Here is a 15544-nt window from a genome sequence, read left to right as displayed (position 1 = left end):
ATAAGTCAACAAAATTCTTCATCCAAGAATAAAAGGAAGGAAGAAGCATGTATCATGAAGAGTGACGATTCAGTTTTGGTGTTGCGATCTCTAAGATAAACCACTACTATTACCCAATTCTAAAATGAGAAAACTACTGTGAAAAAGCAATCTCTCTCACAAAAATAAACGCAACAGCTTGGGAGCAGATCTTTCTAATAAGCCTCAAAGATGCCTTTTACACATGTTCTTTTACTTTCTCCCCATTATGGACACATCTTCAAGCTCCTTATTTATAAAAGCAGCCTTCCTGAAATCAATTACTCATGTAATAAAGGACCATTCACAAAAACAGACTGTGACTCATAAATGTAATTACACAAGAGAAATGTGTGGAGGGAGGAGGGATAGGGACACATAACCTTCCCACTTAAAGGTCCACACACTGTTGTTCAATGCAGACATTATAGCCATGCATCCCTAAAAAGTGAGGAGTGTGTGGCTCTTGCATCTGTCTGTGAGAGAGAGAAGGAGCCAGCAGGCTCCAAGGCTCCCGGGCTAAGCGGAGGGTCAGCGGCCCCAGGTCCGCAGCCACAAGGAGCCCGGCAGAAATTCCCCTTACCCAGATGTGTTGGGAAGGGAGGGGCCGACATTTCCCATGCTGGTATAAAGGAGAAGCCGGGACCGGAAAGTGGCAGCAATGCAAAACCGGAAAGAAGAGGAGGAGGAGGTGGAGCACGCCAGAGCAGACTGCAGGGAACGCTGAAAGCCACGTAGAACGCTGGTAGGAGCCTCTGGCAGAGAGCAAAACCCCAGTGGGGTTCTGGAACCCAGTTTACAGGCCCCTGCAGGGAGTAGAACTGTTTGTTTACTGGCCAGGAGCTGGTTGAGCCCATAGGAGAAGGGTACCTAAAAACCCTAACAGAGGGACACCATTGACTTTGGGTACCGTAGTCCCTGTAATAGGGGCACAGTTCAACAGTGAACTTAAGCTGTTAAAAAGGAATCTCGCCAAGCCCTACAAGGGGGCTCTCCGAGAGCCCTCGGAGGGCAAGTCTGAGTTGGAAAGCGGCTGCAGACAGACGGAGCAGCTACACAGATCAAGGGAACCTTCCTGGTTGTCGTGTTTGTTTTGATTCTCATTTCTTTTGTGGATTATCTGAGTGGAATTGAGGATACGTGGCCAGACCAACCGGTTGGCCACCACCTGGTGGAACGGGCGAGGGTGTAGGGGTGGCGGAGCCCTCAGAAACTCGGGACCTCGCAAGATGCCGGTAAGACTCATAATTGGACTACACGCTGAAGACATCTGAACCAACTCCGTTAATATCAAGTCGTGGCAGGTGAAACGTACGCGTGTAAGACCCCAATTATAGGTGAGGACACCCTAGGCAATTGGCAGGCAGCGTCTGTTAGGTCCACAGGGGGCGGTGATCTCCGACACTGTCCCCCAACATCTATGCAAGTAAAAATGAACCAGTGAAGGTAATTACTGTATACCATTTTCAGCCCCAACCAAACCACTGACTTGAGTTCTAATTTCACCTGGTTATTCTGGCTCCTGTTCACTTCAATAACAGCCACCATCACAGCAACAGCTCTGGCCAAGACTGGGTCGGAGCTGGGACAGAGCCTCAACTGAGGGTAAGTGGTGGCAGGTGGGGTGGAGAAGAAGGGGCAAGGAAGTGGAGAAGAGCAAAAGTATTGCGGATCAGGTGGGGAGGGGGAGGAGGAAAGAGGCGGTTTGACACAGGGCAGAGGTGAAGAGGTAGGTAGTAGAGGGGACAGAGGTAGCAGGGGCAGGTGGAGGCAGCAGCTGCAACTCAACCACAAACATAAGTAAGGGCCAGAGCCACAGAAGCCACCTGCCCCCATGTTGAATGAAGGGGGAAAAAAAACCTTGTCCTGGATTTAAGTAAATATGGTAACATCCCTTTAAAGTAAATGATTCCCCCCAAACAGCCTGCTAAAGCAAAAAATTAACATTTTTTCCAAAACTTAATGACATTTATGATTTGTTGAATTTGTGCTTCAGTTACTAATGGCTACACTGCACCACGCAAGAGGGAGGATTTATAATTATTTTTAGTACTTAGTACTTAGAGTAGGAATACAGTAAGTAGTTGGAAGCTGTGCTTATGCAGCAGTAAAGTACCTAAGAATAACAACTGGGAAGAGAAGCCTACCTAGGTAGCATATTTAGAGCATATTTTGAAATTCCATTTAAAGGTATTAGCCATGTCACCCCTCCTGTTTTTATTTCATGTTTAGAAGAAAGCTGTCAAATACAAGTCTGACTCATCACCAAGTTAAAGAAATACGAATACAATTACAGAGTTACAAATATTAAAAGATGTATACGTATTCAGTTTGCTGAACTGAAAAAAGCAGAAATTGCAACTCTAATCGCAGCCATATGGCCCTAGCATCCATCTAAACAAGTAATGAAGTCAGTCATATCTTTGTCAATGTCAAAAAGCAACATGATAAAAGTGAACTTGAACAAAAAACAGTAAATTTATTCTTCCAAAGCACAAGATATAAGCACAGTAATAAAGTACTGTATTTACCCAAATCTAAGCTGACTTCAAATTTAAGACAACCCCTAATTAAAAATGCTACACATGGATAAATTCTACACATTTGTTATTATTTTCCACTTATAGATCTAATTAGTGGAAGGTCATTTTCAATTAATCTCCACACTGCTGTGGCAGGGGGTGAGGGGCCAGATCCTTGCCTCTTATACTCCCCATTATCTGCCCCCCCGCCCATCCCCACTATGCGTCTCCCTGCCATGTGCCTTCTCCCCTACTTCCTTGCTGCCCCCACACAGCTTGCCACGGTGGGGGCGCAGGTTGCAGGCAGGAGCAGTATAGCAGACTACGGCAATCCCTGCTCCCATTTGCAGCTTGCTCCTCCCACACCATGCACCCAACAGTAGCCTGCCCCCGCCTCCCCACAACACTCTGCTCCCCTCCCTGCCCACTCCCTCCTTACCTTCTGCTGTTCTGCTCCAGATTGGGGCATTCAGTAGCAGCAGCAGCCCTGTCCATCCCTAGTGCAGCCCTGGCCAAGGAGAAGCAGCAACAGCTGTCAGTTAGGCTGGGTCAGGGCTGGAGGAACCAAAGCTGGAGCAGAAGATAAGGTGGGGAGGGGACATCTGGGCTGGTGGGGGTTGGCAGTAAAGAGACCAGGGAATAGGTACAACAGGGGTTGGAAGAGAGCAGGCACAGGGTGCAAAGAGTGGGGATGTGGGCTATACGTTTTGTCCTCCCCACAGCTGCATGGCCAGCCATTCCTCCACCAAACAAGCCTTTCCAGCTCAGGGGAGACTCAGCTCCAGCTTCAGCCCCAAGTCTGGGTTCAAAACCAGAGCTGAGCAGCCATCTGCCCCAAGCTGGCACTCAAATCCAAGACCAGGGCTTTTACCCCTCCCCCATGCTGACAGGGGGCATGGGGAGATAGAACAAACCAAGAACTTTGTCTTAGATTCAAGTAAAATACAGTACAAAGGAAGAGAGAGAAAAAAAGAAAGATTGGCTTTTGAATTAAACCAGCTCTTTCTAATATGTATAGGGCTTTTTTCTTCCAAAAGTTTAGCGTTCAAATCCTGCAAAGATATAGAGTCATACAACTCTAGTAAATTAAAAGTCACTATACCGATAGAGAATTACCTTAAACTCAACATTTGTTATAATTCATGACCATCAGATAAATTATACTGAACATAAAGAAAAACTGGTCCCTTGGTATACTTTTGAAGAAAGTCATGTCGACAGAATTACAAGGCAATACATCTGCTGCCCTTTACAACACAATGCAAGACGTTTTCTTCTCAGGCTACAAAAGTGGAGGACCTGGAAAAACCCTGGTGAAGAACAGCCATGACAGGGCTTTCATTATCTGCGTTGATACAGTGTGTATTCTTGAGGATATAAAACACCAGAGATTGCAACCTGTAGTTTTACACACAAAGAAGCACTGTAAATATAAGAATGCCTATCTAGGAATTTCATAAATAAATCCATGCAGGAGTAGAACAACTATATTTTCTAAGGTGTCCTGAGATCTAAAGATCTCTCTTAGATAGGCACCTAGTGGAGACTTCAGAATCATCTGTGCAATGCACCAAACAATGCTATACTCAGGATAAGCACTTAATATTCCACCATCTATGTATTTCTAAGCAACACCAATTATGAAATTAATTTATATAATTTTCCTTTCAGCAGCAACAATAACTATGCAAATATATGTTGAAAACTTAGTTCCAGTGAAACAAATTGGTGGAGGAATACAGGCCAGGCCTCACACCAAGGTAGGAAGGATCAAGACACTGGCCAGCAAGAAGCAATGGGTGGTGGTGACTGAAGATCCATTCTGCAGGAAATGGAGGGAGCCATCTGCCAACCTGACCTTTTGTCAAGTCTGCTGCTTGCCCGGAGCCTGGATTTGAGGATCATCTGGCCCTCTGACTACTACCCCATGCTGCTCAACCACGTAGGTACCAATGATACTGTGCGGGGAGACCCCGAATGTAACAAAAGCGACTAAAATGCTCTGGGGGCAAGGGTGAGGGGGTCTGGGACTCAGGTTGTGTTCTCATGGATCTTTTCAGTGAAGGGGAAAGGCCTAGGCAGCAGCAGGTGCATCCTGCAGATCAACACCTGGCTGCACAGGTGATGTCACCAGCAGGGCTTTGGAATGTTCTTCCAAGAAGGACTTCTGGGAAGAGATGGGATCCACCTGACAAAGAGAGGAAAGAGCATCTTTGCAGTCAGGCTCACTAACCTAGTGAAGAAGGCTTTAAATTAGATTTGCCAGGGGATGGAGACCAAAGCCAAGAGATAAGTGGGGAAGCAGGAGACCTGGGCTTGGGACAGACATTCAAAAAGCTGGAGCCTGAATTGATTCAATCTTTCCAGGTTAGCCTAGCCTGTCTACATTGAACCAATTTGCAAGTGAACAAACATTCCCTCTAGACTGAGGAAGTACAGGCACATGCCTTCAGCTGCTTAGACCAGGCGCCGGGGGGGGGGAGTGCGCCATGCTAGAGCATGCCCTCAACTGCAGAGAAGCTGTGCTGGGGGGAAGGGGGTGCATGACCAGCCTGGCAGTAGCCTGGACTGAACTGGCTGGGGAGGGGGCAACCCAGCCTCAACCACAGCTACTGCCCCCGCTCTCCCCAAGACAAAATGAAAGGTGTTTGTTGTAGGAGACTCCATCCACTGAGGAGGCAATCTGCTGCCCCGACCCCTTAGCCCGGGAAGTCTGCTGCTTCCCGGGGGCCCGCATCCGAGACATTGCGGAGAGGATCCCACAGCTCCTCCGGCCCACAGACCACTATCCCATGCTCCTTATTCACGTGGGCACCAATGACACGGCTCACGGTCATGAGGTGCTACAGGGATTTGGGAGCGGGGCTTAGGGGTCTGGGAGCTCAGGTGGTGTTTTCATCGATCCTCCCAGTCTTGGGCTATGGGCTGAGGAGCGAGAGGAGGAGCCACATAGTCAACCAAAGACTGCGGAGCTGGTGTCATCAGGAAGCCTTTGGCTTCCATGACCACAGCCCACTCTTTGGCGAGAGAGGCAGCGAGCTGCTGGGAAGAGATGGCCTCCACCTCTCCCTCCTAGGGAGGAGGCTCTTCTCAGCCAGGCTGACTGACCTGCTCCACCGGGCTTTAAACTAAGCCAGCTGGGGGATGGGAGGACTACTGCCACTGCTGGCCCGCTGAGCAACCTTTGCAAAGCCAGCAGACCAAGGCACTTAAGGGAGCCCACCCCTGCCCCAATCTGTGGGCAAGGCAAGAGCCCCCAAGGGGACACTTGCCTGCCTGTACACTAATGCCAGGAGCCTGGGCAACCAGCAGGAGGAGCTCATCCTCCTGCTCAGTGCAAAGAATTATGATGTCATTGGGATAACGGAGACCTGGTGGGACTCCACCCACTGGACCACAGGTATAGGGGGCTATACCCTGTACAGGAGGGATCGTGTTGACAAAAGGGGCGGGCGGGGGTGTAGCTCTCTATGTGAAGGAAAGCTACATGTCCCTGCAAGCTGATGTTGGCGACCAGCATGAACAGCTAGAGACCCTCTGGGTAAAAATTTGCGGGGAATATGGCACAGGGGACACAACGGTGGGAGTCTACTACAGACCTCCCACTCAAAGTCCTGAGCTTGACCAGGAGTTCGCCTGGGAACTGACTGAGGCCGCTTGCTCCAGGACCTTGGTTGTCATGGGTGACTTCAATTACCCAGACATCTCGTGGGAAGATCACTCAGCAAAATCCGAGCGGTCGCAAAGCTTTCTCTCGTGCATGGATGACCTCTACCTGACTCAAGAAGTCTATGGCCCAACAAGAGGCAAAGCACTGCTCGACCTGGTACTGGCTACGGGGGATGACCTAATCGGCGACCTAGTGATCGATGGGAAGCTGGGTAACAGCGACCACGAGCTGATCACCTTCATTATCCGCCGTAAAGCTGGCAAGTCAGTCAGCAACACAGAAGTCCTTGACTTCAGAAAAGCCGACTTTGACAAACTCAAGAGGCTTGTCGGTCAGGCCCTCGGGGACCGTGACCCCAGGGAGATGGGAGTTCAAGAAGAGTGGTTGCTTCTCAAGGAAGTGATCCTCAATGCACAAGCTAAATCTATTCCAACATGGAGGAAAGGCAGCAAGAAGGCACAGCAGCCCTCCTGGTTCTCCAGGGACCTAGCGAACCTCCTACGGCTAAAAAGGAAAGCCTACAAAGGATGGCATTCACCTCCAAGGAGGATTATTCTGCACTGGTCCGGTCCTGCAGGGAGCAAACCAGGAAAGCCAAGGCTGCAACTGAACTCCAACTAGCTTCAAGCATCAAGGACAACAAAAAGTCCTTTTTCAGATATGTGGGGAGCTGGAGGAAAAGCAAGGGCAACACTGGACCCCTGCTAAAGCAGAATGGGTCAACTGGCAACTGATGCCCAGGAAAAAGCCAACCTATTAAATAGGTACTTTGCGTCAGTCTTTCATCAGTCCCATGGGACGCCCATGCCTGCTATGGGACAGGGAGATCTGGGTGATGGGGATCCCCTACCCTCCATAAATGCTGACCTCATGAAGGAACATCTTGACTTGAAGGTATCCAGCTTCTCAGCCGGCCCTGACAACCTGCACCCCAGGGTACTCAAGGAGCTGGCGAGCGTCATAGCCCAGCCCCTGGCACGGATCTTTGAAAACTCCTGCGGATCTGGCTAACTACAGGCCCATTAGCCTGACTTCTATCCTGGGGAAGATCTTAGAAAAGTTTATTAAGGAGGCCATCCTTGAGGGACTGGCCCAGGCTAACATTCTAAGGGACAGCCAGCACGGGTTTGTTGTGGGTAGGTCTTGTTTGACCAATCTCATTTCCTTCTATGACCAGGTGACCTATCACCTGGACAAGGGAGAAGAGATTGATGTCATATATCTTGACTTCAAAAAAGCTTTTGATCTGGTATCCCATGATCACCTCTTGCACAATTAAAATCTTAACCTTTACCAGATACATTAGAAGTAAAAAAGGTAAATCAAAAGAATACTATTCAAATAAAAATACTATATTTTATTAAAACTTGCATGGGTAATTCTTGTGAGGAATAAAAACAACTGTTCCAGGTTCATTTAACAGCATGAAAATATGCTGAACAAGAATGAAAAGCTACCTTCACGCAACAGCAAAGCCCGGATAATACCCATTTTCTTCCAGTTTTAAACATTTATTTGAACCTAACTTCTCTTATTAAAAAAAAATCCGAGAAACACTCAAGTATGAAGGAATCTAAAATAGGGGATACATATTAAAAGATTGTCTTTACATAGACAATGATCAAGTTCAGCTGGAGGGAAAAAAAGCTCTCCTACAGTGGCACATTTAATCCTACCAACACAAATCTTCTTTTCATTAAATATGTGACTTCTCCAAATTTATAAACCCACAGTGAAATAAATAAAATGTACACTGTTGAAGGAAATTACATGTACCTCATTTGGTCTAAAAATCAAAACTTGGAAAAAGATTGAAAGACCTACCTCCCCATGGTTGAAAAAGTAGCACAATACAGTTACTAGGCCTCCTAGACGGCTCCCACTGTAAAAAGAATGTGACAAATGAGTGCAACAGCTTAATACCATTCAGTAATATCTTCTGAAAAATTATATTCACAAGCTTTGCCACATTAAATCAAATACTGAATATCATTTTAAGAATAAAGGAGATAGAAATATATATATCTTTATCTGAACCTGGAAAGGAAAAAAAAAGAAAAAAAGTGTAAGCCAGGTAAGATATTAGTTAGGCAATAAATGTGATGTTGAAATCAGTCTACCTTCTGCAGAGCACCTCCTCTATGACTTCCAGAAAACCTTTCTGAATTTGCTATGCCTTTAAAATGAACATCTACTGGTTTGCAGAGCTACCGTAGGTCTACACTGCTTCTTCACAACTCTTGGGAAACGTGCTGGCACCCAAGCTTGCTTTACCCACATACACATGTCAAAGAGAAATAAGGCTGCGAACCTGTATTCAAGGTGTCCACCACCAGCAAGCAGAAAAGCTCAGGGAAAAACAATGCTGTAAACCAGTAGCCTTGGCTCCACACAGTCCAAAGGTTATCAGACTGACATACTGCATAAGCAGCAGCTCTGCAGACAAGGACCTAGGGGTTACAGTGGACAATAAGCAATGAACCAACTGTGTGCCCTTGTTGCCCTGAAGGCTAACAAGCATACTGGGCTGCCAAGCTAGACCTTAAAAACCTCCAAGGATGGAGATTCCACAACCATTCTAGGTGACTTGTTCCAGTGCTTCCCTATCCTCCTAGTAAAACATTTTTTCCTAATATCCAACCTAAACCTCCCTTGCCACAACTTGAGACCGTTGCTCCTTGTTTTGTCATCTGCCACCACTGAGAACAATCTAGCTCCATCCTCTTTGGAACCACCCTTCAGGTAATTGAAGGCTGCTTTTAAATCCTCTGTCTTCTCTTCTCCAAGCCTCTCCTCAAAAATCATGTGACCCAGACCCTGAACCATTTTTGTTGGTCTCTGCTCGGCTCTCCCTAACTTATCCTCATCCTTTTTATAGTGGGGGCCCCAAAACTGAACATAGTACTCCAGATGTGGCCTCACCACTGCAGAACAGAGTGGAATAAATTGATCTGCTGGCAACGATCCTAGTAATGCAGCCCAGTATGCTATTAGCCTTCTTTACAACAAGGGCACACTGCTGGCTCATATCCAGCTTATTGTCCACTGTAACCCCCAGGTCCTTTTCTGCAGAGCTGCTGCTTAGCCAGTCAGTTCCCAGGCTGTAGCAGTGCATGGGATTATGCTGTCCTAAGTGCAGGACTTTGTACTTGTTCTTGTTGAACCTCATGAGATTCTTTTGGCTCAACCCTCCAATTTGTTTGGTCACTCTGAATCCTAGCCCTATCCTCCACTGCATCTACTACATCCCCCAGCTTGCTGAGGGTGCAGATCGTTAATAAAGATACTGAACAAAACTGGCCCCAGGACCAACCCCTGGGTGCACTCCACTTTATAACTGGCTGCCAGGTAGACACTGAGCCATTAATTACTACCCACTGAGCCCCATGTTCCAGCCAGCTTTCTATCCAACTTACAGTCCATTCATCCAGCCTGTACTTCCTCAGCTTGCTTGCAAGAATGCTGTAGGAGACCATATCAAAAGCCTTGCTAAAGTCAAAGAGTAAATGTTTTCGATCCGAGCCTAACTACTACATCCACTGCTTTCCCTGCATCCACAGAACCAGTTATCTCAATACAGAAGGCAATCAGGTTGGTCAGGCATGACTTGCCCTTGGAACAGTCAGCATGGATTCACTTAGTCATCTTCTCCTCCAACTGCTTAGAAGTGGATTCTCCGAGGACCAGCTCCACAGTTTTTCTAGGGACAGACCAATGAGTTTCACCTCAGTAGTTCCCTGGATCCTCCTTCTTCCCTTTCTCAAAAGATGAGCATTATTACTGCATCTGGGACCTTCCCAAATGCCACATCTTTTCAAAGATAATGGCCCGCGGATCTGCAATCACATCAGCCAACTCCCTCAGCACCCTTGGATCCATTGTATCCAGCTCCACAGACTTGTACACGTTCAGCTTTTCTAAACAGTCCCTAACCTGTTCTTTCACCACTGAGGGCTGCTCACCTTCTCCCCAGACTGTCTAGCCTGGTGCAGTAGTCTGGGAGCTGACCTTGCCTGTGAAGACTGAGGTAAAACAGTCATTGAGAACTTCAGCCTCTTCCTCATCATGTCACTAGGTTGCCTCCCACATTCAATAAGGGCCCCACACTTTCCTTCACCTTCCTCTTGTTGCTAAGCAGGAGCACTGCCAACAGATCAATGGAAGTGATTATTTCCCTCTATAATATTGTGTACTGTGTCCAGTTTTTGGCCTCCCCCTACAGAAAGCATGGCACTCTACATTAAGGAGGAATACACATCCTCGTCAATTAGCAAGGAGTCAGGGGAAGGGCACTCTGAAGTGCTTTGGGTTAGAGTACAAGGCAGTCAAGGGGAAAGAGACTTAACAGTGGGAGTCTACTACAGACCTCCCAACCAGGGAGAAGAGCTTGACCAGGAATTCCTGGGTCAGCTCACAAAGGTAGTGAAGGCTAAGGATGTGGTAGTCATGGGGGACCTGAACTTCCTGGACATCTGCTGGGAAGAGCAGTCAGCCAGGTCTGAACGCTCACATAGGTTCTTAGACAGAGTGCAGGACCTCCATCTAACCCAGGAGGTGCACAGCCCAACCAGGGGAGATGCCTTGTTGGACCTAGTGCTGGCCACGGGTGATGACCTGGTGAGGGGGCTGAGGGTGCTCGACCACCTGGGCGACAGCAATCATCGCCTGCTGGAATTCACCATCCAGCGCAAGGTGGCAAGGGCATGCAGTAAGGCAGCGGCCCTAGATTTTAGGAGGGCAAACTTCAGAGAGCTAAGGAGGATAGTTGGAGAAGCGCTGAGGTCCTGGGTGGGGGGGAGCCAGGTGTCCAAGGAGAGTGGTTGCTCCTTAAGGAGACGATCCTCCAAGCCCAAAGGAAGGTAATCCCAACCAGGATCAAAGGGAGCAGGAGAGTGCACAAGCCTCTATGGCTCACCAAAAGCATCCGGGAATGTCTCCTTGCTAAATAGGAGGCTTACACCCAATGGAAAGAAGGGGTCATCACCAGGGAGGACTATTCTGCAGTTGCTCGGGGATGTAGGGGGGTAGTTAGAAAGGCCAAGGCAGAGATGGAACTGGGACTAGCTTCCCAGATTAAGGACAATAAGAAGTCCTTCTTTAAATACATAGGGGGTAAAAAGAAGGTCCCGGGTAATGTGGGGCCCTTGCAGGACGCATTGGGAAACTTGGTCGTCACACCAGACGGCAAAGCTAACATGTTTAACAATTTCTTTGCCTCTGTCTTCCTATGTAGGTACCAGAACAGCCACCTCCCTGATAGGCCCCCCTTGGGCCCCAGGGGAGGCACACCTGGGCCAAAGATTAGCGAGGATTTAGTTAGGGAGCTTCTGGAGGGGCTGGACGTATTCAAGTCAGCCGGTCCGGATGATCTCCACCCTAGAGTTCTAAAGGAATTGGCCAAGGTCATTGCAGGACCCCTGGCACGGCTTTACGAGCGCTCATGGTGCTCAGGAGTGGTGCCGGAGGACTGGAAGAGGGCCAGCATGGTTCCCATCTTCAAAAAAAGGAGGAAGGAGGACCCGGAAAACTATAGCCCAATTAGTCTTACCTCGATCCTAGGCAAGCTGTTTGAGAAAATTATTCTGGCACACATCCAGGAGGGGCCAGCAGGGGACTCCATGCTTAGGGGCAACCAACACAGGTTCATCAGTGGCAGGTCCTGTCAGACCAACCTGGTGGCCTTTTATGATCAGATCACCAGATCATTAGATGCAGGGATAGCAGTGGACATAGTCTTCCTGGACTTCCAGAAGGCATTCGACACCGTCTCTCACCCCGTTCTCATTAAGAAACTGGGGGGCTGTGGTGTAGACACCCACACAGTCAAATGGGTTGCCAACTGGCTGGAGGGTCGCACCCAGAGGGTGGTAGTGGATGGGTGCTTCTCAACCTGGAAGGACGTGGGCAGTGGGGTTCCGCAGGGCTCGGTCCTCAGGCCCGCACTGTTCAACGTCTTCATCAGTGATTTGGACGAGGGGGTAAAAAGCACCCTGTTCAAATTTGCTGATGACACTAAGATGTGGGGGGATGTGGGCACACTAGAAGGAAGCAACAGGCTGGAATCAGACCTAGACAGGTTACAAGGGTGGGCAGATGAGAATAGGATGGGATTCAACACAGACAAGTGCAAGGTGATGCACCTGGGGAGGCACAACTGGCACCATACCTACAGGTTGGGGAACTCCCCTCTTGTCAGCATGGAGGCGGAAAAGGATCTTGGAGTCATAACTGACTCCAAGATGAACATGGGCTGGCAGTGTGGGGAGGCAGTTAAGAAGGCCAACCACACCTTGTCAAGCATCCACGGATGCATCTCGAGCAGGTCCAAAGAGGTGATCCTCCCCCTCTATGCGGCATTGGTCAGGCCACAGTTGGAGTACTGAGTCCAGTTCTAGGCGCCACACTTCAAGAGGGATGTGGACAGCATGGAGAGGGTCCAGAGGAGGGCCACTTGCATGATCAGGGGGCAGCAGGGCAGGCCCTATGAGGAGAGGCTACGGGACCTGAACCTGTTCAGCCTCCAAAAGAGAAGGCTGAGGGGGGATCTCATGGCCTGTTATAAACTAGTCAGGGGGGGATCAGCAGGCATTGGGGGAGTCACTGTTCCCCCGACCACCGCCAGGAGTGACCAGGAATAACAGTCACAAGCTGGCAGAGGGTAGGTTTAGGTTAGATATCAGGAGGCGCTACTTCACAGTCAGGGCAGCTAGGGTCTGGAACCAACTTCCAAGAGAAGTGGTGCAGGCTCCTACCCTGGGGGTTTTTAAGAGGAGGTTAGATGAACACCTTGCTGGGGTCATTTGGCTCCAGTACTCTTTCCTGCCATGGCAGGGGGTCGGACTAGATGATCTGCTCAGGTCCCTTCCGGCCCTAGAAACTATGAAACATGAAACTATGAAAGGATGTGGACAAATTGGAGAAAGTCCAGTAGAGGGCAATGAAAATGGTTAAGGGGCTGGGGTACATGGCTTATGAGGAGAAACTGTGGGAGCTGGGCTTATTTAGTTTGGAGAAGAGAAGACTTAGAGGGGATTTAATAGTAGCCTTCAACTACCTGAAGGGTTGTTACAAAAAGGATGGAGCTAGACTGTGTCTATGATTCTATTATTTGTTTTTAATTTTCTATTATTCTATTATAAAAATATATATGGAATAACTGCCACCTTTTTTGCTGAGCACAGCACATCCAGTGCTCTAAATGCGATGGGATCCTTTGTAGTAGGACAAGGACAAGTATGATCAGGTAATTCCAGCTCATCACAAGCATGCTCAGAACTACTTTAGGATTACACAAAACCACTTCAACTGTGGTGTTTTATAACTTCAAGTATTTGACTTTGAAACTTTATTAAGAACATTCTTTTTAGCTTTTCTAATTGAAATACACTATGGATAAGGTTAAAAGGAAAGTGGTGAAAAGTAATATAAAACTGTTGATAGTTATTTTCTCTTACCAGTAACTTAGGAGCCTAAAGAGATAAAAATTGTACCAAGTCAAAAGTCAAAACAAGAACAAAGTGCAATTTCTTAGTATGCTGTAAATTTAAAATGTACTAAAGTGGCCAGTGTATTTCTTTTTTTGAGTAGAAAGAAAATACTTATTATTAGTGATGGATTGGCGTGGGCGAGGGGAGAGGGGAGGACTAAGTAATAAGATACAGCTCCTTTTTTTTTTTTTTTTATCTGCAAGGTTTTTACAACAACACGACAGTGTTTTACAATATAAAATACTGGTAAATCTCAAAGTATTCAGTATATAAACTATTTAATGTAGTAAACACTGAATGACCAGGAGAGCTATAGAAGGAATTAAAAACAAGCCAGTGCTACCTCTTTCATTTCTGTGCATTTTCGGACACAATCTTCCCTAAACAAACTGCTGAAGCCTCTCGCAACACAGCAATTACGGGCCCAGAAATCAAATTACATTTGGATTACAAGTCAGACACTTACACATGTAAATACATCAAAATATCATTTGCATATGTAACTGCACATAAAAAGTAGTTGCTTGCCAAAAATTAAGCCCTCAACATAAACAAAATCTATTCAGCATGTTCAGTAGTTTATAAACTATTATGGTTCCCTGATAAAGGTAGCAGTAATGAAACCTATATTAAGGGCTAAAAACACCTAATTAGAATTTTTAACATAATACTCACTAGTCAGTATACTTAGAAATGTCTGCCCCTTGAAATGTTATGAAAATAACATGGTTTGTTCAAGACAAAATATTCAGAAGGTGAACTATGCTTTGTAAGTGCTAAATAAAGTAAACTGGGAATAGTTTTCCCTTAGAAGTAGACTCAAAACAAGCTTGTTACATATTTACAAATGACTACAGGTTTCCCTTGCCAACCACGGTTTTGACTATCTATAGTTAATATTCTGTATGCCATACTGGCTACTACGGTATCGTTTTGAGTAACCAGTTTTCCACAGCTGCACATCAGCCTGCCAACCCCCTGGCCCTGCTCTGCCTCTCCTTCCCCCTGCCACAGCCCCTGCTCCCCCAGCCAGAGATGGCCCCAGCCCTGCCAGAGGTGCACACAAGTGCAGGGAGCTGCCCTACTCACAGTGCCCGCTCATCACTGTTCCCTGCTGCCTGGTTTCCCCCCTCCCCATGACCCGGTGCAGCAGGGAGCAGAGAAGCCACATGGGGATCTCCTTGCCCCGTGCCGCCCCAGCAACGTGCCTTCTGTGCCTGCCACTAGTTTGAGGGGTGCAGCCCCATGCTGCTGCCCTTAATACAGCCCTGCACGTCACCAGGGAAACACAGGGTGAGCAGCAGCAGTAGAGGAGATTCCCACACAGCTGTTCTGCTCCCTACCGTGCCAGGTCACAGGGGAGGGAAGCAGGTCAACAGGAGACAACAGCCCCGGCTGGGCTGGGTCATGGGACAACCTGAGCCCAGAGGGTCATCCACGTGTGTGGGCGTGCAGCTCCTGCTGCCACTGGGCTTGGATTGTACCACAACCCAGCCTGGCCAAGACTGCTGTTCCCTGCCGCCCTGCTTCCCTCCCCCAAAACCTGGCATGACAGGGAAGAGAGAAGCCGCATGGGGATCTCCTTGTTCATCATTCAGACAGGTAGGGGCCGGGAAGCGCCACAGTATACTGCGCAGGGCCAGCCGGCGCGTTCCTCTCCTCCCCTTCCTCTTCTCCCTCCCCCGGGTAAGAGATGAATGCACTGGGGATGACGCTGCCACCATGCCCTGGGTGTGTTCTGTCCCCGCCTGCCGGCACATACCCCTATAACCTGCCTAAGTACACCTAGGGGTATGCCTACACCTGGTTGACCACCCCATGTATTAAAGATAAGTAAAAATGATTTT

General features: G+C 48.0%; 1 protein-coding gene across 1 annotated transcript in view; it reads right to left on the bottom strand.

Annotated features, from left to right (window-relative positions):
- DPY19L1 (dpy-19 like C-mannosyltransferase 1) overlaps window positions 1-15544 on the bottom strand; it is an 89823-nt gene that overhangs the window by 47197 nt on the left and 27082 nt on the right. Inside the window, exon 8 of the mRNA XM_090050166.1 lies at window positions 8035-8092. Within this exon, the coding sequence (XP_089906292.1) occupies window positions 8035-8092 (58 nt within the window). The remainder of the gene's footprint in view (window positions 1-8034; window positions 8093-15544) is intronic.

This window comes from Crocodylus siamensis, chromosome 5 (genome assembly GCF_052110815.1).
Source record: "Crocodylus siamensis isolate JL-2025a chromosome 5, ASM5211081v1, whole genome shotgun sequence".
NCBI lineage: Eukaryota > Metazoa > Chordata > Crocodylia > Crocodylidae > Crocodylus > Crocodylus siamensis.
The sequence above is the reverse complement of the archived record's forward strand: the minus strand, read 5'-3'. Positions and strand labels throughout refer to the sequence as shown.